At 46.1% G+C, this 25357-nt stretch overlaps 2 protein-coding genes across 5 annotated transcripts in view; one reads left to right on the forward strand and one right to left on the reverse strand.

Moving 5' to 3' along the window:
• ANP32A (acidic nuclear phosphoprotein 32 family member A) overlaps positions 1–25357 on the reverse strand; it is a 25506-nt gene continuing 149 nt past the window's right edge. Inside the window, exons 1-7 of one of the 3 annotated variants that reach the window (XM_028706858.2) lie at positions 18758–18895; positions 7896–8045; positions 5636–5758; positions 3886–4084; positions 2914–3011; positions 2638–2698; positions 1–1580 (exon numbers count right to left, since the gene is read on the reverse strand). In XM_028706858.2, coding sequence (XP_028562691.1) covers positions 1513–1580; positions 2638–2698; positions 2914–3011; positions 3886–4084; positions 5636–5758; positions 7896–8045; positions 18758–18811 — 753 coding nt within the window. In that variant the 5' untranslated portion in view covers positions 18812–18895 and the 3' untranslated portion in view covers positions 1–1512. Of the gene's footprint in view, positions 1581–2637; positions 2699–2913; positions 3012–3885; positions 4085–5635; positions 5759–7895; positions 8046–17204; positions 17337–18757; positions 18896–25357 lie in introns of those variants that run through there. The other 2 variants (XM_077919070.1, XM_077919071.1) reach the window with 2 other exon arrangements.
• Positions 19039–25357, forward strand: part of LOC114584774 (uncharacterized) — a 17341-nt gene continuing 11022 nt past the window's right edge. The window contains exon 1 of one of the 2 annotated variants that reach the window (XM_077919067.1): positions 19039–19310. The gene's annotated coding sequence lies outside the window, so the exon portion shown is untranslated. The remainder of the gene's footprint in view (positions 19311–25357) is intronic. The other variant, XM_028706854.2, reaches the window with a different exon arrangement.

The following is a 25357-nucleotide window of genomic DNA, read 5'->3' on the forward strand; positions in this document are numbered from 1 at the left end:
TTGTATAAAAAGATTTATTGAAATTCATCAATGACAAACAAGACATAAAACTGAAAAAGTTTGGCTCTTTGGGGAGCAAGAGGGAAGGTTGCAATATTCTTTTTTTTTTTTTTTTTTTGCTTTTGTCTTTTATACACAGGTGAGATATTGACTAGGAAATACAAGTCACTTCTAACTATCTTTTTAAAGAGGGATATGAAATTAAAACTGTACATTCAACTAGGAATGTTGCACAGTCAATTTAAATGACTTCGCAACATGGTAAGAAAATACAACTTTTGCAATTAGCATTCCGTGCTTGAGTGTACGAAAGGAAACCAGCCTAGGCTAGACATGCGGCATTGTCCGTCTCCCACCCCCCTCCAGTATTTAAAGGTTTGTAAAAATCTTCAAGAGTATTACAGAGCACAAGTGGAAACAGATTCTCATTCACTTATCATTAAGGAGGTGTTAATATATCTATATATATAATATTTTACAGACCAAAATAGTACACACCTTAGTTAAAAGGGTTCAAACATTTTCTTTTTTATTACAACTGTCAGATTCATTTCACCAGTTAACTCAGGAAATTAGGAACACTTTTTATATATATTTTTATATATATATTTCAATGACTGCCGTTGACAGAGAACTTTTCCATATACCTGAAATAAAGAAAGGGCACAATTCAAGGGGAATCAATGTCTGCCCGGCCATCTCCAAATCAAGGAAGATTCCCCTCAGGGGGTGGCTTGTGCTCTAAAAAATAATAATAACAAGTATGGGGGGAACCCACAACGGAAGATTTGCAAAGTCACCACCCCAAACCAAATCAAATGGTGGTAAAGGGCCAGGAGTCAGGGAAAGAGATTACGTATTTGGTCACTATTTACAAACAGCAAAAGTAAAAAGATACCTACAGGAAGTGGAGGAAATAGAGTGTGTGTGTGTGTGTGTGTGTGTGTGTTTTCCTGGGAACGGCAGCCATTCACAAACAGGCAACAAAGAAAAACACTTTATCAAGATGCTGCTTGCACCCCCGCTGCTGTGGCTGGAATGCTTTCACCGCAAAAAATTGCTGCATCCAGAAGAAGTAGAAGAAAAAATGCCTAGAGACTGGCAAAAGCCATTCTCAGGACCCCAAAGATCTCACCTTTGCATCACATGTGGAAATTTACTCGCTCGTCTTTTCAAAAACAAAACAAAACTCAAGTTGTGTCCAGAATGATCCACTCCAAGAAACAAATTCACCACTTGCTTTATATTTGTTATTGCATTAACAGGAACTAATAATGGGCACAAAAGGAAATTATTCAGGAACAAAAAGTAAGAGTGGCAGGTTGTTGTTGTTGTTGTTTAAAAAATGATATTTTAATTCCTTCGCCCGCCCAATTATGCATGTCCCGCTCGATCCCACAGCAACGTTACACTCCGGGGAGGGGGGGGAGGGGTGAAATACAGGGTAGAAACAGTCAAATCACAGTAGGAAATTTATTCCCCACCCCCTCCCCACAACAGATTATTTTGAGTTTAATCATCTTCATCTTCTTCTCCTTCATCATCAGGTTCTCGTTTTCTCTTCTGTCCTTTTTCTTCTTCTGCGAAAAGAAATTAAAGGCTGTGTTATGGTTTTCCCAAGTGAGAGACCTAACGCCTCCCAGGCCCCGTGGTTTTGGCACTTGTTCCATTGCAGGGATATTTTTGGCAAGCTCATTGAGCCGGTATGTTGAAGAAGCAGCACTGTAAAATTCTCCTTTCTGTGCCAGAGCATAGAATGACCTTGTTCCACATCAAATCCAGCACAGCTTAGGCCTGTGATGGTCTTCACATTTGAAGCAGGAAAACCTGAGCAGCAACTAGAGGGTCAGTCAGAGGGCAGACTGAGGGTGGGAGGCCAACAAATCCCAAATGCCATCTACCAGCAGTGTCTCAGCAACCCACACTCAGATCCAGCCACTGAAGGGCCAAATAGTGATGCACAGACAGCTCAATTTTGTCTCAGGGCTTTCGCACCCTAAGGGTCCAGAGCAGTTTACATAGACTAAACAAGCACGTACAAAATAATCGACAAACAAAAACATAGAACAGCTAACAACAATACCATACAGGGAAGGCAAGTAAAAAATTCTATTTCATTTCCAAAGGCCAGGATAAATAAAACCAGCCAGAGGCACCAAGCGTCGACACAGATAACACACTTCTATGGGAAGGGAGTGCCACAGTTTGGGGGCCACCAGAAAGAAGATCCCATCGTCCTGTCTACCAAACGCTTATTATTTTAAAAAACACACCTCTGCACCACATGAAGTATGTGCAAAGAATAAAAACATCTGCACAAAAATGATTTATCATTTATCAAACAGCCACAACCGGCAGGAGGAAGCCAGCAGCCTCTCTGCAGGGCTTGAGGGGGAAACGGCACAGAAGATCCGAAGTCAAGAATCTTGAAGGAATCTCTGTGAAAAGAGCCTCCATGTGAAATATCTCAAAATCTTATCACACTGCAGTCATGGATTTTCCTCCATGTGGCATTTTCTATCTCTTATTGGGCACAATGGCAGGAATGGGCTATTCAGACTCTAAGCTTGCGTTGCTGTAACCCTTTGACCATTCACAAGGAGGTGATTATTTTTCCTATTTCAGTTCTGCACTTACCAGCTTCTTCTTCCTCCTCTTCATCATCTACTTCACCATCGTTGAACCCTTCTTCATCCTCCTGTGGGAAAGAAAGCGGAAAATGCATGCTTTGTCCTTGTACAGAACTTTTTCAAGCTGGCAAAGCTATTGGGAAATACTGTAGAGATTTCAAAGGGGAGGGAAAGAATCTACAATGGCGCCTAAGGAATCCCAGGACCTGAGTTCCTTCCAGCACTGGTTCAGCAGTGAGAGACTCTCAGCTATATCCTCGCCCCTCCAAAATGACATTCTTACCTCATCTTCCCCGCTTACATCCTCCTCTTCTCCTTCCTCTTCTTCATCCTCATCTTCCTCATCTTCTACTACCTGAGCATCTTCGTCATATTCCTCTTCTGCAAAAAGCAAGCAAGGTCACAAGGTCGATTTGCTGCAAGGACCTACTGGGGGGCAGTGCGGGTCTGCTTGAGAGCAGCTTGCCATCAAGTCTTCCTGCAGCCTGACATGCGCAAGCTGAGTAGGAAAAGCATTTCCTGGGCATGGCGATAGTCGCGGTGGGGAAAGATGCCACCTGCTTGATTTCTGCCTGCCAGGCTCACGATAAAATTCACAGGAGCTACAGCCAAGTAAAGCCAAGTGGCGGCCGGAGGTCCTTCTCGTGCCAAGAGTTGGTGTAATTGATGGGAGCTGGGAAAAGACCGTGATGCTGCGGAATCAGGCTTTCTGCTCTAGTGACCTGATGCACCACAGCACTCACTATCATGGGATGTGGCAAACCTCAGGCTCTTGTGGTACTTGGATGGGGAGGGGAGAGGGGCTAAAATACAAGAATGATAAAGAGCTAAAGCAGGCAACGCCGCAGAAATTCAAAGGGAGCATCTGAAAAAGCAATGTGCAGCTCACGAGGCTAAGGGGACTTAAGCTATTCTCCATGACAGCTTAAGTGGAGCCTCTAAACAGCAGGTGTGAGCAACAACCAGCAAAAAAGGATCATTGCCCTGACTTTCTGGGGAGCTTCCCAGAGGCATCTGCCTGCCTGCTGCTGTTGGACATAGACTAGTCAACTAGATGGATAGTTTCTGTCCAATCCAGAAAGTCTGTTCTTATATTTTACCAACCTTTTTCGGGATAAAACTAGAGTGCTGTTAAAGTACTGAGCTGCAGCAAATTTTGCCGGAGGTTCTTAATATAGAAACAGCACAAGGGCATTTGTTTCTACTCTTGGGAAACTCCACTAACAAGACAGAGGTAAGGAACCAAGTGACCTACCATCTTCCTCCTCCTCATCGTCATCAAAGCCTTCCGCATTGCCCTCAGCATCTGAATCGGGGGCCTCTTTATCATCCCGGTCGTATCCGTCGAGATACGTGAGTTGCGGGAGGAGTTTGAAGACGTTGTCTCTGTAGTCGTTCAAGTTAGTTACCTCGCAATTGAAAAGATCTAAACTCTTCAGGTTTTCTAACTTTTCCTGAAAGGCAAATGAAGGGTTTCGCCTATCAGAATCAAACCAAAGCTCACCAAGTATGTATTAAAAAGCAAAGATGCTCCCAGAACAGGAAGGAAGGTCTTCTAGCTGACACATCAGGAGATACCTAGCAGATTTAAGCCACTGCAGCGACCAGGATGGGCTTGGTTGGGCCCTGCGAGGCTTGAGAAGGAAGAGTCCCAAATCTCTCAGACACATGGAAAGAGAAATAAACTTGCTGTGCCACCTGTGGCTGCCCTGAGAATTCAAAGAGACCTTGCTTCCGAGCAATGTGCAACATCAACCCTTCAAGTGACCACCAGAGGGAGCTGTGGAAACAACTCTGCGTGTCAATCAAGAGCAAAAGGGAGCAAAAAGGCGGCTACGCTGCAGCCAGAAGATTTGCACCACTTCTGGAATTTTAAGAAGGCTCCCTCAGCTGTTGGGTTCAGAGGGTAGCAAACATTTTATTGGCTAATAAAATGATGGGAGGAAGGAGAACTTCAGGCCATCAGCTCTGGAATCAAGGGCCTGACATCTACTGCATCAAGGGCCTGACACAACTCTACTGTTTTCTTGCTTTGTTTTTCACAAGCTTCATTTTGTGTTTGTTTTTAGTTGGGAGAAAAGCACCATATAAATGCCCTTGGGAGAAAAGCACCATATAAATGCAGCAAACAAAGTGCAGCAGCAGCAGGTGGAGAAGAAATTCTGACAGTGTGGTGATGTTTGGGGGCTATGAGGGTGAAATACTGCTCAGATCTGGTCTTGGCCATAAACAGCTCATGCAGCCACAGGCAACCCCCCCCCCTCCCCGCACCCAAGTTACAGGGCCCTGGCAAGGATGACTGACTGAATGTACGGTGTTAAATCTCTTGCAATGCACCACACACTGACTATTCCATCCCCTTCCCTGTGCCACTAGCAGGCACACACACTCTGCTGCTGAAGAGCCACCAGGAAACAAGAAAGGTAAATTTGACTGGATGATCCTGGAAGGGGCAAAGGCAAAAAATAGACCAGGAACACCACTGGCTGAATGAGGAAGCAACCACTCATTGCTAGGCCTTCCTGAGAGACAAACTCTGATGAGGATGGGCTAGAGGGCCGCTGGAACAAAACTGGGTGGCAAAGAGGTCATGGGGTGTAAGGTTTGGGCACCCACAAGGCCAATCAGGAGAGGAGAAACGGGCAGGAGGCACCCAAGGGGACTCCACCCATACACGCAATTGTTTTGTTGCTGTTATTTATAGTCCCACCTTTCCGTCAAGGCAAAAATTGTCCCCCTCCCCGCTTTGACCCCCACAACAATTTGGTGAAGTGGGTTAGGCCAAGGACAGTGGATGGGCCCAAAGTCAACTTCATGGCTGAGTGGTGGTGATTTTGAGCCTGAGGTGCCTCAGTTCCAATCCAATACTCTGGTGACCACATCTGCGCCAGGGCCCCAAATGCAGCAGGAAAGGAAAGCCCCACCATGAATCATGGGCATTAGTGTGGGCCATGGCATCAAAAGCTGGCCTCAGGTGGCTCTCTGACAGCTTTGCACCGACTTACCAGAGGTTCTATTGTACTGAGATCCTTTATTTTGTTGCCACTTAGGTTTAGGTGTGTGAGGTTCGGACATTTTCCTGCCAATACTTCCAGTCCTCCTGAGATTCTATTGTCGCTTAACTCGAGCTGAGGGCAAAAATATATATATAAATGGTCCACACATTTTGCAGTTTTCAGGATTCAATCACATTTTAAAGTTTGGGGCTTTAAAATGGCTCTGCAGAATGGCTTGCACTGACCTGAATTGCCTGGGGACAGCGTAGAGAGCAGAGGTGGGGGGGGGGTTGCCTCTCTGTCTGGCCCTTTGAACTCTCCTCAGGCCACGCCTCTCAAAGGCCCTGCTTCACACCCTTAAGGGTTTTTGCCTGGCTGGAATGTGCCCTTGCAGAGGGTGTGTATGAATGTGTGTAGAAACAAGCCTACTATACAATACAGCTTTTGTTGCTCCACCCGCTTTTGCCTCTGGCCCCACCCACCACTGACATGTGGCCCTTGGAAAGTTTCCCAGAGAGGACTCTGACTATCAGGCTACAAAAGAAACCCAACCCTTCTTGTGGAGAGAGAAAATATTGTAGAGGACCTGAAGGACACAAACAGAAAGAAGGGAAGCACAGGAAGAGCTCCCACCAGCGAAAACACTGAAGGAACTATTAAGACATGTAGGAAAAGATCCAGCAGGGGACAGCATCTTGGAGATCCAGGGCATAAGGAGGCAAGCCTGGAGCAGTGGATGGGGGGAATCAACTGTATCAAAGGCAGCAGAAAGTCAAGAGGAACGTAGCACCTTCAGATCTTGCAATGATTTTTGAGACTGTAGAGTCAGTGGCGTTCAGGGGGCAGAACCCAGACCGGAGGGTGTCAAGAGGAGAGGTGAGGCAATAGGAGTAAGCAGCATGTGCACCAGGAGTTTGAGGGTATGAGGTGGAAGGGACAGGGGGTGGCACTTGGGAGAGTAAAGACAGGCCAAGGGAAACTGCAGGACGTTTGAGCGCCGTGGGAGAGAAGGGGAAAGCTGTGTATGTGGAGAAGGGATAATGGTGCTGGAGAGGACAACTCCAAAAAGGGAGGAGATCACGGAAGCATGTGCTGAGAGGGGTTACAGGGCAGTCAGCTCATCAAGCAGTAACGGAAAGCAAAGAGGGAGGTGCAGGATGAAGGGCAGCCGAAAGAGGAGAGGCGGCAAGTAATCAGAGCTGCTGGTTTCCATTTCAGCACTGAATAAGGAGGAAAAGTCTTGGGCAGGGAACAAGAAGGGGGTGGGGTGGGACGTGCCCGAGGAGGGCATCAAAAGGAGGAAGACGGGAAGTGAAAATTCCTGCAGCTGGTGTGAATCAGAGAGGCAAAATGGTGCTGCTTGGGCAGGTAGATAAAGATGCAGAGGAGAATATGGGAGCTTCTAATGGACAATGTTGGTCCACTCTTTAGTTCTCCACAGGTAACTCAGCTTCAGAAGGCCATGGAGAGAGGTATCAAATGGAGGGAATGAGCTAGGAGGGCTGAAAGGGGCAAAGAAAAACGCTGGGAAAGGGTTAAGGAAGTCAAGAGCAGATGAGACAGATGAAGCGAAGGTGCAAACTGCAGGAAACACAGGAGTCGGGCAGACATGGGAAAGAGGGGAGGCTGCTGGGTAGGCCACTGGATCAATAGATTGGAGGTCATGGAAGGAGCACAAGGCAGAGCATGGTGGACAAGGTGCCGTGCTGAAAGGGAGAAGGTGATGAGTTGACAGAGGGAATTTTACAGCAGACACAGAGGAGCTCTTGGTGAAGGCAAGAGCAAAGGAGTGTCCGGGGCAGGGCAGGAGAGAATCAGCCCAGAGGGAAAGATGGATGGAAGAAGCAAAGGAGAAGATGAGAAGCAGTTGGGTCAAGGGGGTTTATGCTGAAAAGATTAAGGAGGAGAGAGTCAAAAATGTCAGAGATGAAGTTTATGCATTAGGAACTCTCATTACGTAGAAATATGTGTCTTACTATTAATAACTTAAAATAAAACACCACAATTTTGCTTTGCTCTTTTGCCATAAGGAAATCTAAACATCTGATGTAAAAGTTCCTCTTTGGCAAACTCATTCCATGCTTTAATAAGAATGCCTTTCTTTTCTTTCTAAATAAAGACATCTACCCACCTTGAGGGTAAGAGGTGGAAGGGAGAGTGGGTGCTACTTGGAAGAGTAAAGACGGGCGATGGGGTCATGGCGTGCTCTGGTCCATGGGGTCACAAAGAGTCGGACACCACTAAACGACTAAACAGCAACAACACCTACCTTCTTAAGCTTGTTTAACTTTGGTAAGTTTGCAACTGAGGTGAGGCCTACGTTGATTGTACTTAAGAATTCGAGCTCTTCAAATTCATCTGTCAGACCTTCAATTTTGCCTTCATTTGATCTACAGTTGTCGAGAACAAGTTCTTTAACCTGCAGATAAAAATTAACAACAAAAATATTAAGTTAAATTATATTTAGTTGCAACCACCACCTTAAGCGAACATACAAGCTGTTTTGAGGCAAACTGCAACAGCACTTCAAGAATTATTGGTCTCGGTTTACCATAAAAAGCTACTAGGAAATCTCTCTTCATCTATTGAGCTAGATTACACTGTAGATCAACAAATGACTTGGCCCATTGACTCTTTTCCATTCACTCTATAGATTTCAGGATACTAGTTACCTTACGGAAGGAGACAACTCACTATTTATGTACACTATGGTATAAAAATGAATAGAGAGATTGAGAGAGCCAGTAAGTGCAGTCGGCAGCCTGTTGGAAGTGGGCTCAAATCCTCACTCAGCTGTGAAACAGGTGTCCTTGAACCAGTCACTCACTCGGCCTAGCCTACCTCACTGAGTTGTTGTGAGGATAAAACGGAGCTCATCTGCAAATATGCTGCTCTAAGCTCCGTGAATGAAACACACCTTCCCACAGCTGAATTGCTGCAGGCCCTCTAATTACACTAGAGTAAAACTATGACCCTAAACACACCAAAATCAATAGGGCATGCTTACAAATAAACGTTATGCATTTTAATGTCACATCTAAGCAAAAACTGCGTGTCTTTGTAAACGGCTGTACGTTTTTACAAAATTGCACCTTTAATTTTAGTTCAGGAGTAACTGTTCTTAAGGTCCTCAATCTAGTATAGTATGAATCAATTGCAGGTGGTGGGAGCGAGGAACATCCTACCACCAGGAAAGAAGCAACAGGCAGTGTTAGCATCACTCCAAAGCCTGAGTGTGCCCTATATCCTCATCATTCTGACATGCATCCTCAGCTGGTTTCGTTTGGCAGATTTGATATGGAGCTTTTTTATTCTTGTAACTTTAACAGTGCCTAACCAGGCCCCTGTGTGACCTCAGTAAATCAGAATACCCCCAAGATCAGCACACAGCTGATCAAGACTGTTGTCTATCTGACCATATGCTGCCAGCTTGTGCTCAAGATAACAAAGAAGAAGGCTTAAGCAACTGATGTCGATAGCGGGGTGGGTGGGTGTGGAACTAAGAGCCTCAGAGGAATACAGCATCTTTTAGCAAAGACAAGGAGGGGAGAGAAGAACCCTAAAGCAAAATGCACCTGCCACAGCCCCACTCCTTCCTCCACCTAAGCTAGGGAAGGGGAACCAGCTGTGCCCTCCAGATGTTGTTGGACCCCAGACCATTGGCCATGCTGGTTGAGGCTGATGGGAGTTGGGAGACCAACAACATCTGGAAGGTGACAGTTGGTTCCCCCACCGATCCTAGACTGACACAGTACCTACAGTGGTACCTCTGGTTAAGTACTTAATTTGTTCCGGAGGACTGTTCTTAACCTGAAACTGTTCTTAACCTGAAGCACCACTTTAGCTAATGGGGCCTCCTGCTGCTGCCGTGCCACCAGAGCATGATTTCTTAACCCAAGGTACTATTTCTGGGTTAGCAGCATCTGTAACTTGAAGCGTCTGTAACCCGAGGTACCACTGTATTAGAATCATAGAACTGTAGAGTTGGAAGGGGTGCAAAGGGTCATCTAGTCCAACACTTTCAATACTGGAATATCCACTAAAGCAGCCATGGCATCCAGCCATCCAACCTCTGCTTAAAAACCTCCAAGGAAGAGAGTCCACCACATCTCATGGGAGTCTGTTCCACCATCGAACAGCTCTTACCAGTGCTTTTTTTCTAAAAAAAAATGTTTAGGGGTACTCTCATTTTCCTACTCATATTGAAATACTGCCCCTCAATGAGGCCAAACCTAGATTCACAAAATACTTAGGGGTATGTGTACCCCTGCGTCCCCATAGGGAAAAAAGCACTGGCTCTCACTAGAAAGTTCTTCCTGATGTTTAGTTGGAATCTTTTTCTTGTAGCTTGAAGTCATTGGTTCGGGTTCCACCGTCCAGAGCAAACAAGTTTGTGCCATCTTCCATTTGACAGCCCTATTTGAAGATGGCTCTCATATCTCCTCTCCGTCTCCTCTTTACCAGGCTAAACTCCCTCCACCATTCCTCATAAGGCTTGGTTTCCAGACGCTTAATCATCTTGGTTGCCCTCCTTTCAACTCGCTCCATCTTGTCAATATCCTTCTTATATTGTGGCACCCAGAAATGGACACTATACGCCAGGTGTGATCTGACATTAATATTCAGAGAAAAGCAGACACAAGCTATGTCTGCAACTGTATCTTGATCCTCTATTATGCCTTACTACTTATATTAAAATGTATCTGCCATAACTATAAAAGATCCCGTTCTTCCATTATTATTATTATTATTATTATTCCCCCCACCTTTTCCCCCTGACAGGGACTCAAGGCAGCTTACAGCTATACTTTCACTTCCACAATAATTGCTTGCAAAGGACAGTTAAGCAGATGTACTGGGTTTTTCAGGAGGGCCCATATCCAACCATGTGCAAACATCATTCGACGCACAAGAAATCTGCCATCAAATATAAGTTAATTTTCTTCACCACTTAAGATATTTTATATTAATTGTTTAATAAATTTACCCAAGATACTCACTTCTGGGCAACTTTCTGGGTGCCATGTGCCAGTGTTGGGTTGGGCCAGAGGCAGATGTGGGCAGGGCAACAAGTATAAATTCTACCTTTGAGCAGTAGGCTAGTTTCATCACACTCACACCCCCTCCCTGCCCTCCATCCAAGCATGCAAGAGGCACGATCAGATGTCAGTCTCTTTCCAGCCAGGTAAAAGTGCTCAAGGGGGAGATGGAGCAGCAGTTGCCTGGTAGTGGGTGTGTGGCTTTTTCAGAGAGTGCCAAGGAACACAGACAGCCTGAGGTTTCCCACTCATTTTGATGGTTTAAAAGCCCCAGTGAAATTAGATGGCTGCTTAAAAAGGTTTTTGTTTTTTTTATCATGTCCCCTTATCACGGGTCCTTCTCCAAATGATACATTCTGTTCCTTGAAACTGTCCTCGGGTGGTTTTGTGCTAGTTGCATTGAGGGCAGCTGAAACAGGCCTTTGCAACTTATTACAAAAGTGCACAGTGAGAAGAGTAGAGATCTCTAGGCAGCTTCTCTGCCTCCGCTTAAAGCACAGATCACCACACCCCTGCATTGCTGACGAATCCTGGCACCCCACAGCTTCGCTCTTCACGGAACCCAAGACTGCTTTCCAAACTGGTTTCTCTGGATCTTCCTTGCAATAGGCCCCTCAGCTTCCTCTGTGAAGTTTGCTTTTGAAGGTTGCTGCTACTTGTTCCCAGGAAGATCCTTGTTGTTAAGTGTTCTGCATCATTTAAGTGCTTCACATAGCAAAAGATCCTCCTTTTATAGCATGGGGGGGGAACGACGAAATATGGTACCACTCTCTAATACACACTCCTCCCTACATGAATGGCTTGCTGATAAGCCATCTGAATCCACCCACTGACCTTGCATGCCTGAGCCCAGCTAGCTGTGGTCCTGCAGTGCATTTCAGCCTAACCTTCATCGCCCAGGGCCCAACACCCTGGCTATGATCTTGCATGAGAAGAGATTTGTTGTGGATTCAAAATGGCACTCTTCGCAATATATATATTTGGCCAGTGTAAGTATCTACACAAATAAATCAAACACCAGGGAGCTTTCTGTTCTTCCAGCCTCCTGGAATGGTCTTGCCTCTGACTGGCCCTCCTAGCCTACAGAAGCCCCAGCAACTGAGAGCCAGGGTAGTTCAGTTGGCAGAGCATCCGACTATGACTGAGAACTAAGTTCAAACCTGCCTCCATCTGTGCAGCTCTCAATGGGGGCCCTCATTCTATCTCTGTGTGTGTCATCTCACAAAGGGGACGGGGAGGAACTAGGCTCCTTGGAAGAAGGGTGCAACAGCAATTTAATAAACAAAATGGCATTTATTGTAATTTCCAGAAAGGTAACAGGGTTAGTCTATTGCAGCAAAAACAGCCAGAGACCTTAGAAAGGAACACGTTTATTATGCCCTAGGTTTCTGTGGGCTCAGGTCCATGAAACCTTTTGCCATAATAACTGTGTGAGAATTTAAGGTGTGGTGAGCCTCTAGTCCAAAGGAGGACTCCCTTCCATGGCTAATTCCCATAAAAGTATTTTTAGGCAGCCTCCTACTTGTCCCAGCCCAAATTAGGGAGGATGTGGGGAGACAAAAGAAATCTCCAACGGTCTTGGTGCAACCTCAAAGCTGGCTTCACAGAGGGGATCCTCTGTTACTGAACAATCCACAGCTGTTATTTTGGGATGCCTGTAGCTTTCTTAATTTATGTCGAGTAGGAGGCACTATGTCTCTGAATCCCAGTTGCTGGGGTTTACAAAGAGGGAGAGCGCTGTTGTTGCACTCTCATCCTGTTTTGAGGGCTTCCCATAGGTATTTAGTCAGCCACAGTGTGAGAACAGGGTGTTGGACTAGATAGGCCTTTGGCCTGAACTAGCAGGGCTCTTCTTATGCCAAATTATGACTTAATTACAGATGGGATAGCTCAGCTGGTTGCTCTGGCACAGCTCTCATTCATGTCAAGGGATTTGTGCAGGTGTGCTATTTAGTACCAGACAGGGCACATAAAAGGGCATGTTGGGTTTTTTGAAAATATCATTGTGACCCATAAATAGTACCGTTAAGTAGAACAACGGGTGGAAACCTAGGAGTCCTCGAATAAGAGGTTAGCACACTGAGGTACAGGGTCCCTCAAATGAAAAACACCAGGCCAGTGACTGGAAAAAAAAAGTTGGGGGGAAAACAATGCAGAACTAAGGTCAGGACCTGTTTGAAAGCCTCCCAGAGGCATCTAGTTGACCACTGTGAGAATAGGGTGCTGGATTACATGGACCTTCGGCCTGATCCAACAGCCAGGCTCATGCTGCTCAGATGTCAGGTAGTCAAGACCAGAGAAAAACACATGCGGGGTGTGTGTGTGTGTGTGTGTGTGTGTGTGTGTGTGTGTGTGTCACTATGAAATGTCACTAGAATATAGTTCACCATTAGGCATTTTATAAAGAGGAGATGGAGGTGTACCTCCTTCTTCTCCATACAAAGCCAGCAGGTTATTATACTTCTAAAAAAAATAGTGAATCCACCGTTTGCCTTTTCAGACAGTCTAGCCTCTGTTCAACAATTACAGTGAACAAACATGTTTGGAAATTGCCTCTGTGGCATTCCCTCTGCAGGAACAGGTTCCTTCAGCACTGCTTACCTGGCTTGCAATGTGGAAATCACATCAGATAAAAACAAGCAGCAGCAGCAGCAGCAGCAGCAGCAAAGAACTACATCTTGCAGGAATACTCTCCCTACAGAGTACCAAAGGAACCCCTCCCATCAAAGGCAGGCAGGCAGGCAGAGCCTCTGGGAGCCAGATGGCTGAAGAACTGCATTAAGCAAAGCCAGCACCTCCTTGCTGTCTCAGCAAAAGGAAGGTTATTGGAGAGAGAAACTGAACAGCAAGAGCATGTGAGCAAGGACTGAGCTCCCTGCTAAAGCACAGAAGTGCCTAGTACACATAATTGTATACTTAGGAGCCATCAACCACTCAACTGCCCTCCCTAGCAAGTGGCACGAGATCCTCCTTGTTGCACCAATATTTCCCCCCACCCTTTTCTCATCCTCTATTACAGCCAAGCTGGGGCTGAAGTCCAGCCAACTCTTCTCCACCAACCAGGCAACAGGCTCCCAGGATTTATCATACCAGATTTTGGGATGTGGGAAGAAAAGTGAAAAGCCACACAGCTGCAAGATCAGATATTTTAAAAACAACAAGGATAAAATGTCTGAACAAATAAAATATGCAGTGCATTTTTTAAAAAAAAATAGAGGTTGGATGGCCATCTGTCATGAATGCTTTCGCTAAGACTCCTGCATTGCAGGGGGTTGGACTAGATGACCCTTGGGACCCCTTCCAATTCTACAAATCTACAATCATCCCATATTTCCAGGCTCACTCTTCTTCAGGGGATCAACTACAACTGATCTCTTGGCACCCCTTCTTCTCAAAGTTTCCAGCTGGGATACAGAAGACATGCAACTAATTGTTGCAGTGTCCTCCTGTTCGGTGTCCCAGTCAGTCAGTCATGCCCTTTTCCACAATACCCCATTCTGTTAACCCTCCACCCAGTTTTCAATCCCCCCTACCCACACCTAACAGTAAGGGAAAGGACCGGGAATCTTGTTTCTGTTGTTACACAGAGCTTCAGACATGCTGCTGCAAGCCCATCATAAGTAAAACACCAGGCTGAAAATCCTCTAGCCCAGTTCCAAATGAATGAGGGCCTCTCCCCATGCAGCTTGAAGATTATCCCCACCCCAGCCCTCCTCTTCAGTGCCAGGCTCAGGTAGGTGGGGCTCACCTTGCTGCCCAGGGTGAGTTAGATTTCTTGCTCCTTGATTTTGCCATGAAGTAAATAGCTTAAAAAATGGAGTGCAATAGTCTTGCCCACTATACCTGTGTAAACTAATGTCTGTTGTAAACCAACAGGATTACCAGATCTCAAAAGTAACCAGCTGTGTTACAGCGTAGGTAAGCATGCATATAGTTTTTCCAATAAAGTCAACTTCTGTTTACAGAGACCCATGGAATATTGAGACAAGTGAGGAAACAAAAGGAAATTCTGCTAAATTAAAAATTTCAGTTAAATGGGTCATATAGAATTGAAATTCACCAGGTCCAGGGCATAAGGAGTTAACATGAAAAACATCATATGGCAGCCTTCCCTAGCCTAGTGCCCTCCAGATATGTTAAACTACAATCCCCATCAGTCCCAGCCAGCACAGCAGAGCTTTATTATGTTGGGCTGATGGGAGCTGTAGTCCAAAACATCTGGAGGGCACCAGGTTGGGAAAGACTGGCATATGATACACCAGGTTAAAACTATCAACTTTGTCCTGGACACAATCCACTGGGCTGTCCTGCTGTAGCTAAGCTCCCATTCATATAATCAAGGCAAGAGAACAGAGATCCAACAGAGGATTTGTTTGATTTTTAATGGACTCGGCTTGCATAATTTCAATCCTTGTAAAAAGAAAAAAAGAAAACCACCACCAGCAACCCAATAAACCATACAGACTATTCCAAATACATCACCCTCAACAAAAAAATTATTGGAAGTTAATCTGTCTTGCTTTGGACACATTTGTAACCTATTTCCAAGCAAGCGTCTTTAATAAAACAAATCCAAATGCTTGGCTAGAACTTTATGAATAGTAAATATTCAAATGTCTAGCAAAAACCTAATGAATAGTAAATGAACAAAAGGTAGTTAGGTATAAAGCCACTTTTATACATGTTTGGAATGCCACACTATAAATAAATTCACTATATTCCAATGAATCAGCTAGATTAACAATACTAGCTTTCATTTTAACTGAGACAATTTTAAATAGATGATTATCTTTTCCATGACAAAATGTACCTATGTAGAAGTAATCTGATATTAAGAAATTGCAGAATACTGTGAAATTCTCTTGATAAAATTTTGTGATCCCATGGCTAAAATTCTGGTTTTAAGCTGTCATTGCTGTGGAAGACAGTAGCCAAACCTTCTACAAGAAATCCTTTAAGCAGTAGGCTCTGCTAGGGGACATAAAAGAATTCCCCCACTTATTTCTCTTCAGCAATAACTAGTATACACTACTGTGTAAATGAAAGTTTTGCAGCATTGCCTTCTCTTAAGGTGGGACTGCTGGCAATCAATTGCTTTTTCGAAAGGAAAGGAGCTCCACGGTTGTTGCTGGTAACTCAAATACAATAAAGTAAAAACCCAGAGCCAGTATTTTTGCCGCCAAAGAGAAAAGGAACCTTCCTGTCTCATTAGGAAAGATGGCCTTGACTCTCTGCATTCCCACATCTTCCACAATTCAAAGAAAATTCACTGACAACGGGCGGTAGGAACGACTGTAGAATCTATAGGGCAGGAGCCCCAGACAGGCCCCCTCCCCAAATAGGATGGAAGGCCCTCGCTGCGTTTCGCCACAGCCCACCCTTCCTCCCGACCCAAATATTGTCTCTGTCGGGAAGCACTTTAAAATGACTGGCTGATTCCAAAAAGCCCCCCCCCCCCCTTCTCGCCAACAGCAAGCAGATGGGAAATTCCTGGGCCCCCGAAAGCAAGATCGTCCTTCAAACTACACCCCGCCCCGCAATCACCTTGGGTGCAACTTCCGTAATGCTTGTGCAAACCTCCTTTTCCTGGCCGTTTTGCCCGTCTAAACGGCGCGCCTCTCCCCCTCCCGCGTCAGTGACACCAGTGACAAAATGGCAGCCCCTGGAAGCTGGCAGTCATGTTCGGCTCGCTCGCACGCACGCACGGCGGAGGGAGGCAGGCAGGCAGGCAGGCGGGCGGCTGCCCCCTTTGGTTCCGAGGCGGCTAAGCGCCACCGTCCATCCCCCCCACCCCGTCCGTTCCCGTGATCGGAGCCCAAGCGTGCGCACGGGGGGGGGGGGGAGAGGGCGCGGGGTGGGTGGAGGCGCTTCCCTGCTTCTCTCTCTCTCTCGCTCGCTCTGCTGCTCCCGCCGCCCGGGAAGGAAAAGGTAACCTTCTGCCCATGAATTATGCACCGCGCGCAGAGATTCCTGCGGGCGGGCGCCGCGATCCACAGACACTCCCCCGCCCAGCTTAAGAACGAGCATGTTCCCCCCCCCCCCATATTTTTTTGTTTTGTTTTCTAGGCGTCCGTGCAGATTGCGTTCTCCTCCTCCTCGCGTGGATCCAGAGGGCTCCTCCGCTTCCCAACCCAGCCTCTTCTCTCCTTTGCAGTTCGACGGGGGGAAAGATGGCGCCGTGTCCTACTTCGGAGTGAGTGTGTGTGGCCAGCGCCAGCGAGGAGACCCAAGTTAGGCAGAGGCTTTCCGCGGGGCGGAGGCAGAGAGAGAGAGAGAGAGAGAGAGAGAGAGAGAGAGAGACCGAGCAGTGCGCTCTTCCGACGGAGCTCCCGACCCACAAGCAAGGCGGCTCCGGCGTCCCCACGAGCGCACACACAAAACACGCCCGCGGCCACACGAGACGCGTCTGCCCGCACAAGCCTTAGTCAACACCCGCGACGGAGAGAGAGGGAGAAGCAGAACTGCGCCGGTGTGTGTGCCATAAAAAGCGCCCCCCCCCTCCAGACTTCTTTCTTTTAAAGTTTTAAAGAGCACGTTACATAAATCTGCAGGTCAGGTTCTTGCGCTTGTCTAGGGGCCCGAAATCGCAGAGAGCTGCAGCTGCTGCTGCTTCCGAGGCAGGGGTAGTAAGGGAGATGGGGGCGAAAGGAGGCAGGTGACAGATCCATTTTCCCCCCAACGCCACCAGCACGGTGGAACCAAACTGCGTTATGATTTTAAAACCTTACGTAAATGCCCCCACCCCCGCGTTAGCGGAGGAAAACATCTTTAAAGAGGGTGGGGTTGGGGAGGGGGGGCTCTTGCTTCCCCAGACACAGGCGAGTTCTTGCAAAAGAATGGGAGGGGGAGATGAGAGCTCGCACTCCGGTTCCGAAGCCATCGTCTTTACGCAGAGTAGAAGCCACCCAAATCTCTCCCCACGAAGACCAGCCTTCGAAACGGGCAACCTTAATTTCTCCTTGGGCGGCGGGGCGGGAAGGATGCAGCGCCTCAAGTTCTCTCTCCCCCCCGCCGCCCCAACCTTACACAGGCTGAAGTGTTTTCTTCTGTTGCAAATGGGCACCAGGGAGGGAAACGGAGCCCTGGAAATCGCCCGGGCGAGGCTGGGAGACTTTACAAAATGCAGCTCCAGCCTCTTCCTCGCTCGGACAAAGTTTCAGCTTTATTTAGAGGCAGAAGCAGAACAACATCCCAAGTCCAGCCCCGAGGAAAAGGGGGGTAACTCAACCAGTCAGCAACCCCCGCTTCCTTTCGCCCGCCTTTTTGTGTATCTTGTGTTTGCGTGAGGATGGTGGCTCCATCAGGGGCTGCTTCGGCCGCCAGCTTCCTTGCCCTCTTCGCTATATCGGAGGGTTTAAGCCCCCCACCCATCCTCCAACCCTTGTCTTGAATGCAAACTCCCCCTACCCTCCCAAAAACTATGCCTGAGCTTCGCAACATCTGGGGGGGGAGGATGAGAGGGAGAGAGAAAGGGCGCGTTCATGAGGACTACAAAGTTGCAAATATGGCTCCCCAGTCACCCTCGCCTGATCCGCTGCGAGGAGGCAATGAAAACTGGTGATCGCCCCCCAAGTCGCTCGCAGACCCACCCCCCAACCTGCCCGGCTCCAGAACCTGATCCTAGCAAACTCCTCCAGTCCCCGCCGGAGCGCAGCGCCAACTCGACAAGCCATTATTATGCCGAGGCTTTTGCGACGCGCTTTCCCGGGGCGCTATTTTCCCTGCCACCCGGGCAACCAAACACGAAGGAGACTTGCCTTGGAAACCGGGTGGTAATTTTTCTTACCCCCCCCCCCGCCCCATCTTTGGTCAGACTCGAACGCGTGAGCTTTTGGGCACCCCCCCCATGTGGGTACACACACAGCCACGCGCGCGCACACATACACACCGTGGGCACCTCAAGGGCAGCAAAAGCACCCACGACGGCAGCTGGCACAGACGGCGCCCACCTCTCCCCACGGCGAGCGCGCCCCCTTACTCCTGATGTATTTGCTCTCTTTTTGCAAGCTGCCCCCCGTACCAACACCTTCTCACAAAGCCCCCCCGCCCCACATTACAAAAATAAAATAAAAATCTCCTTGCACAGGCTTACGTCGGAGGGCGTCCTGTTCCGCAGCTCTAAGTGGATCCTTTTCTTCATGTCCATGTCCCTGATTCAGCAGGAGGCTCGTTCCGTCTCGCTGCGCTGCGCTCGGCTCCCTCTTTTGTATTGACACCAATGGAGCAAGCCAGGGACCCCCCCTCCCGCCCCCCCGACCAAAGCCAGCGCGCGAGGCAAGAGGGACTTTGAGCGCTCAACCAGCTCCGCTCGGAATCCCCCAACGCGGCCAACAAGCGCGCACACTAACCTGATAACTGCGGGGGCGGGCGCTTGCCGAAAAAAAGCTCCTTCGTTACGGACGTGCGCGAGAGCCAACCGGAGTTCGGGGAGCGCACACGAGATCCAATGGGGAGCGACCAAGGGCGGCGGGGGCCAATGGGAGAGTGCGGCACGGTCGGCCAAGGAGGACAGCCCGGTTGGGAACCAGCGAGCTGAGGCGCAGTCGGGACTAGCCGCGGAAGGCGACGGGTGGAAGAGCTGTCGGAGGCTGGATTCGACGAGCGAGCAAGCGAGGAGGGGGCCTTTCCCGCGCCGGGGTGTGCGTGTGCGCGCATTTGCGAGGACGGTCGGGGAGGAGGACCAGCAATGGGGAGGGGCTGTTGAGCAGAAATGTGTGCGGTGGGGTCTGTATCAAAAAGTGGGTTAATGGTGGGTGGGTAGGAACACTGCTGACCCTGAGAAGAAAGGGGTGGGGATGGAAGGGAGGGAGGGAGGGAGGGAAGAGGCTAGGGATGCGATGGGAGCACTTAAAGGCTGTAGGGCTGTAGAAATGGAAAGGGCGAAGTTGTGGGTCTGCGTTAAGGGTTAGGAAATGAATGGATTCAGGGAGGGAGGGAGGTTATTTTGGATTTGGAAGGAGGGCTGGTTATTATGGGATGGGAAGAGGATATAAGTGATCTGGGAGTTATTTAAAGCTTAGGAAGCATAGGTCGTAATTTCTAATGCATGAAACCTGTACTTTAGAGCAGCGGATGCTCTGAAATTGAAAAGACGAGGCTAGATCCACAATGGGGCTGGGCGTTGACAGGTGGGTTAGAATTTTTGGCAGGGGAAATAGTTCAGGGAGGTGTGTTGTGAAATGGGTTCTTCTGTTGAAAAGAGTCAAAGGAGTTGAAGGAAATTAGATAGAAGACTTAGAGTTTCTTGAGGGGGGATCATTGTGATGGGGAACGGCTGGACAAATCCTAGCTCCATATTGCCCTAGCATCTAGAAATGTGGCGCTGTCTCCTAGAAATATAAACACTTCTTTTCCAGTTGCAGGGTGGGTGTGGCTCCTGAAATGAGAGGGCTGGCTTTGAATACAGGCATCAAGTGGGAAATGATGAGTAGAAAGAAAGCTTGCAAGAAAGTGACAATCTTCCCCAAGATAACAATAATTGCTGTCAAATGTTGATAGTTTTCATGGAATAAAAACTATCTCAGAAATAAGAGGTGGGGGGCACTTGTTCTTTCTGTCTGGTGAGGAAACGAAAAGAAGCAATAGTAGTCAACTGCAAAAAAGGTAGAGCATGTGTTTAAAGATTAGGCGGTATCCTTATATGAATAGTTCAGCAATGGTGTAAGCAAGGGAATGTGAGGAAAAGGCGGTGTTTTAAAGTTGCTGGTGGTATTATACAATCAGCAGCACTGTTGGGTATGCAGGAACTGTGCCTTGAAGTGATGCTACTAGTAGGTCTAGGCAGAATTTCTATTGGGGCAATGAGCAACAGTATTGGAAGGTGTTTGTTAAAGTTGGGGCTGAATATAGGGCTTGTACTTCGAAATAAAAGAATGCATCCCAGGACTGAGTTGTTTACATTGAGGGAGAATTTGGGGGCTGTCAAATGGGAATTGCTGCAAGAGAGCTGTATTTCAACTATGGCGTCTGATACAATAATTTTTGCAAGTTCCTTTCCCCTGCATTTCCAGCTAGGGATGAAAAGAAGGCAGAATCCATCAGAAGAAATTTTGAAGCAACGGAAGGGGTGTACTCCGATGTGACTGCATTTCCTCCCCTCATATCCAGGCTTGTTTGAAAAGAGGTGTGGTTGGTTTGGGAGGGTTGTCATTTGTTGGCACCCTTGCTGTTGGCCTATCTTGTTACACTTCTGCTTTCCAAGCAGTGTCACACGTCTCTTCCCTTTCATTGCACCTCTTGTACTACTCCCCAGAGTGAAGAAGAGATCTTTTGGTAATCACTGGGGTATTTATAAAAGGAATGCTTGGTACTTGCAAGCTCACTTTCTTTGGAGGACTTCCAGGACTTCAAGCTGCAGGATCAGAAATAAAGTTCATGTGGGAATGCTATTTAAACAGGGTCATACTGTTATGTTAATTGCTCTTGTCACACTGACGAACCTTCAGGTATGGACTTGTGTCTCTTCTCCTTCCTCCCAAGGCTTGAAATCTTGCTCTTGGTCCTCCCAAGCAGCGAGGAGCCTAATCAAGCATGATAAACTAGGATGCTAAGTTGGATTTCTTCTTGAAATCTTCTTGAGTTTCATATGTTTAAAATACTGTAATGGATTTTAGTGGAGGGCTGACTTTCTATATTTTCACATGTGATAATTCAGGAAAGATTGGCAGGATGCAATTCACCCTTCAATGATACCTCTAAAGAACCAAATAGGTTGTATCAGTGTTCTTAAGTTGGTCTCTGTGTTACCCTTTTAATTGTAAATATCAGCATATTCCAGTGGTAGAACTGTTTTAAAGTTCAATGGTTCAGTCATCATAAAGTGACTTTGGTATTCCAGCATTCTCCTTTACAAGTAGTGCATCAGGAGAGGTCTGCTGAGCTGTCTGGCTATTTTAACTGGAACTGGCATAGTCAACAAGTCAAGGGAAGGGTTTTCTGTAAGACTTCCTAAAGATCAGTTGACTATGGACCATATCTTTTATCTAGTCTTGTAGAGAGGTCAGGGGAAGGTCAGCTCGGAGGAAGAGAACATAAGCCACAAGGACATGTGGAGTTTGTTGGCATTTTTAAAAGCCCCATGAGTGAGCTTCAAGAACCATGAAATACACAGCACTTGAGCTCAAACATTTACTTTGCATTACAGAGAGAGAGAGTAAGAGAGGTGACAGCCATGATTCTGGGGCCAACTGATTAGATGACAAGCAACTGCTAATATTTCTGCCTAGCCTCAGTGCTTGGGAACCCAAGCTGTAGTGCAGGATCACTTGCATTACTGCTGCTCTTTCTCAGTTTTCAGTATGCAAAGTGCTTTATAGTCTTCAGCTGTTAGGACTAAAGATTCAAGTACCCACAAAATTCAAGTCTTAAAGGAGGATGGTATCTGGCATTGAGTCTCTGAAAAATGTTAGCACAAATTAAGCACTTGCAGAGGTGTAGGCATTCTTGTCTTCCTCCCTGCCCCCGCTTTTCTGTTTTTGCAGGTATGGGGAAAACAGTGATCAGAAGATCACTGTTTTGCAAGCCTTGTACAATTTCATAAGGTTCTGCTGTTTTGCCTCTACAACCAGCACTGCGAAATAACAGCTTTTTATAAAAGTGTGATCACACCAAAGTTCAGTGAGAAATACAAATGGAAATGGTGGTTCTCTCCCTTGCTGCAGGAACCCCTGTTATTCCAAAGGGAATTAAAAGCACATACTTCTTACTTTTTTTGGCACTCCCTCCCCCACTGGAACATAAGTGACTTCAAAGGAAAGTGTATGTACTTTTTCACAACTGTTAATGCATTTCAGGCTGCTGCAAGAGGATAAAGGGAAGAGCTTGTTTTCTAAACTAAGCTGGACTGAGGCAACAGAATGGGTAACATAATGTGGCATAGGGCAACTTTTCATGACAATTGCACATTTTTTTCATAAAAAGCAAAAAATGTACAGCGTAGTGATCATTTTCAGATATGGAGCATTTGATATTGCACATGTGTGCACGTGCACAGCCAATTGAAGTACTTCTATTAGAGCATGGTGTAATCTATATTCCTTTTTGTATTAAAGGAGAATTTTTAAATTGTGTTTTTAAATTAAGGGTTCTAAACAAAATATCTTAAGATTATAATGTGATATAATTGGACTGAAAGACAAGAAATATATCAGTTTCCTGATTCCATCTGAAGGTTTAATATAATGCTCTTTTCAGATTCAGGGCAAATGACGTTTTCTAACTTTTAACAAGCAGCTTGTGGGTATAAACCACTATCCTCTAGCTTCCATTTCAGTGGGGCGTATGGAGGTCTCCTGGTTTGCTTTTGGTGAATGTACTCCTATCTGCTGTTGTATTAGGGCAGCCTTTACTATGCTGGTTGGAGCTGATGGAAGTGTTTCCAATACTTGGGCCTCCAGCTGTTTTTTGGACTACAATTCCCATCATCCCTAGTTAGCAGGACCAGTGTCAGGGATGATGGGAATTGTAGTTCAAAAACAGCTAGAGACCCAAATGTGGGAAACACTGGTCTAAAACATGGAGGGCACCAGGTTATTGTTCAGTCATCATCTGAGGCCCTTCTTTGTGTGACTCCATGGGAGGTCTGGAGGGCGGCAACACAAGAATGGGCATTTTCAGTGGTGGCTCTCCTTTTATGGAATGCTTGTCCCAGGGAGGCTTGCCTGGCACCATCATTACATATATTTAGTCACCAGGCAAAAGCATTGCTTTTTAATCGGGCCTTTAGCTTTTAACATGGCCTTTTTGCATGGGTGGTATGTTTTAATATGGGTCGTTTTATTTTTGTTTTTGCTGGTTTTAATGTATTTATTTTTTGCTTAAAATATTGTACGTCGCTTTGAGTTGCTGTGGCAAAAAAAGCAACTAAGTGTCAATAATAATAATAATAATAATAATAATAGACAAGCACCACTACTGCTTGTCACCCTTACTGGTACTCATGGTGCAGCATCCTTTCTGTGATGGCAGCACTCTCACTTCAGAAAAGTCTGTCAAACCAGCTCAGTTTTTATCACCAACTTTGGTATCAACATGGAAGTGGCCTTTCAAGGAGGATGATCTGATGTTGTGTTTGCTGCTTTGACTTTCTATTGTTATAGGGTTCTTGTTTAAGTATTACCATTGCTACCATTGTGTCTAGAACACAAATTATTTCTACACAAAGAATGAAAGCTTTGTAAGATAACACTAAATACTTCATCAAACAAAAATCTATAATAGCATACTCCTACAAATATTTACTCAAACATACCACTGTGTTTGTTAAAGGACTTTCTAATGTTTTTAGAATTGCAGACTAAGTATCTTGAAATACCTGCACTTGTTTATTAGCAGAGATGCATGTGTCATTCAGACTTCATTTAAAGTTGGTTTTTTTCTTCCCTCTTATTTTTACAGTCCCAGTTAATTTTGAATATTACACTATTTTCTATATTTTATGAAGGCATTCTTTAATAAAAACTGTTATTGAAGAGCATAATTTGAAAGCTGTCATTATTTCAGTTGTAGTCAAAATATTACACATGAAACTATAGAATTATAAGGATAACCCAAAGGAAATTATGTTTAATATTGTTTGGGGAAATATTTCTATCCTGTCTCTTAGTTGAAGCCACTGTAAGAGTCTTAACATAATTTTGAAATGATAAAAAACTGAATAAAATCCAAAAGAGACTAGTGTTATCAGCAACTATAAGAGAGAGTAAAATGATCAGCTGTATGTAACCTAGAAGCCATGTAAGGTGAACTGACACCATCCGCCTCTATGTTGCCACCCACCATGCTGCATAAGGTAGAGCGCTCCCACCCTGACCTAAAGATCTTCATATCTTGTGGGAAATGCTGCTAGGCTACTCAGGGTTTAACTAGGGTTGCCATATTTCAAAAAGTAAAAACCAGGACAAGTTGTTGAACTTTTTTTTTACAAAAACGCAAAAAACAACTTCTTTTTTTGATTACCTTACCTAAGATCCAGGACAAAGCATGCCCCCCTCTGAAATTATGGTAATGTATGGGAAAATCCGGACATATGGCAGCCCTAGGTTTAACAAGACAAGCACTTTGAACTGTGCCCAGAAGCAAAGTGGCAGCTGGTGAATATGCCCTTGTGCAAGTTAGCCTAGCTGCTGGAATTTGAACCAAATGAAGTTTCCAAACAGCCTTCAAAGGCAGCTCCAGGTAGAAGGCATTGCAGTAATCTAAGATGGATGCTATCAGGAGTATGAATAACAAGCCAGGTTTTCTTTCTCCAATAAGGTTTGCAGCTGTCATTCTAGCTCAAGCTCTTAAAATATTCTATGAGCTACAGAAGACACCAGGGCATCTGTCAGCAAAGGTGGATTAGCAAGAGCACACCCATGCTACAAACCTGATGTTTTAAAGCAAGAATCTGTAATTTTTCAATTGGGCTGGGGTGTGGGATAGGGTTGGGCAGGCCTGTAGGCAAGTGTAGATGGAGCAATGTTAACTTTGCACAGTCAGGTTTGTAGACCCACAGACCACTCCATCAAGACAAGAAGTTGTTATAACAATTCAAGGAAATTCCAGCAAGACAAAGGCATTCAGAACCACGCAGGGCCAGGAAGGGGCAGATTGCAAAACAACAATGTTCTTTTCGAAGTCAAAAGCAGCATCAAAACAAAGTCACTGAAACCATAGACAATATAAGTTAGAGGGCTGCATTCAGTTCCATAGG

Source organism: Podarcis muralis, chromosome 14 (genome assembly GCF_964188315.1).
Source record: "Podarcis muralis chromosome 14, rPodMur119.hap1.1, whole genome shotgun sequence".
In the NCBI taxonomy this organism is placed as follows: Eukaryota; Metazoa; Chordata; class Lepidosauria; order Squamata; family Lacertidae; genus Podarcis; species Podarcis muralis.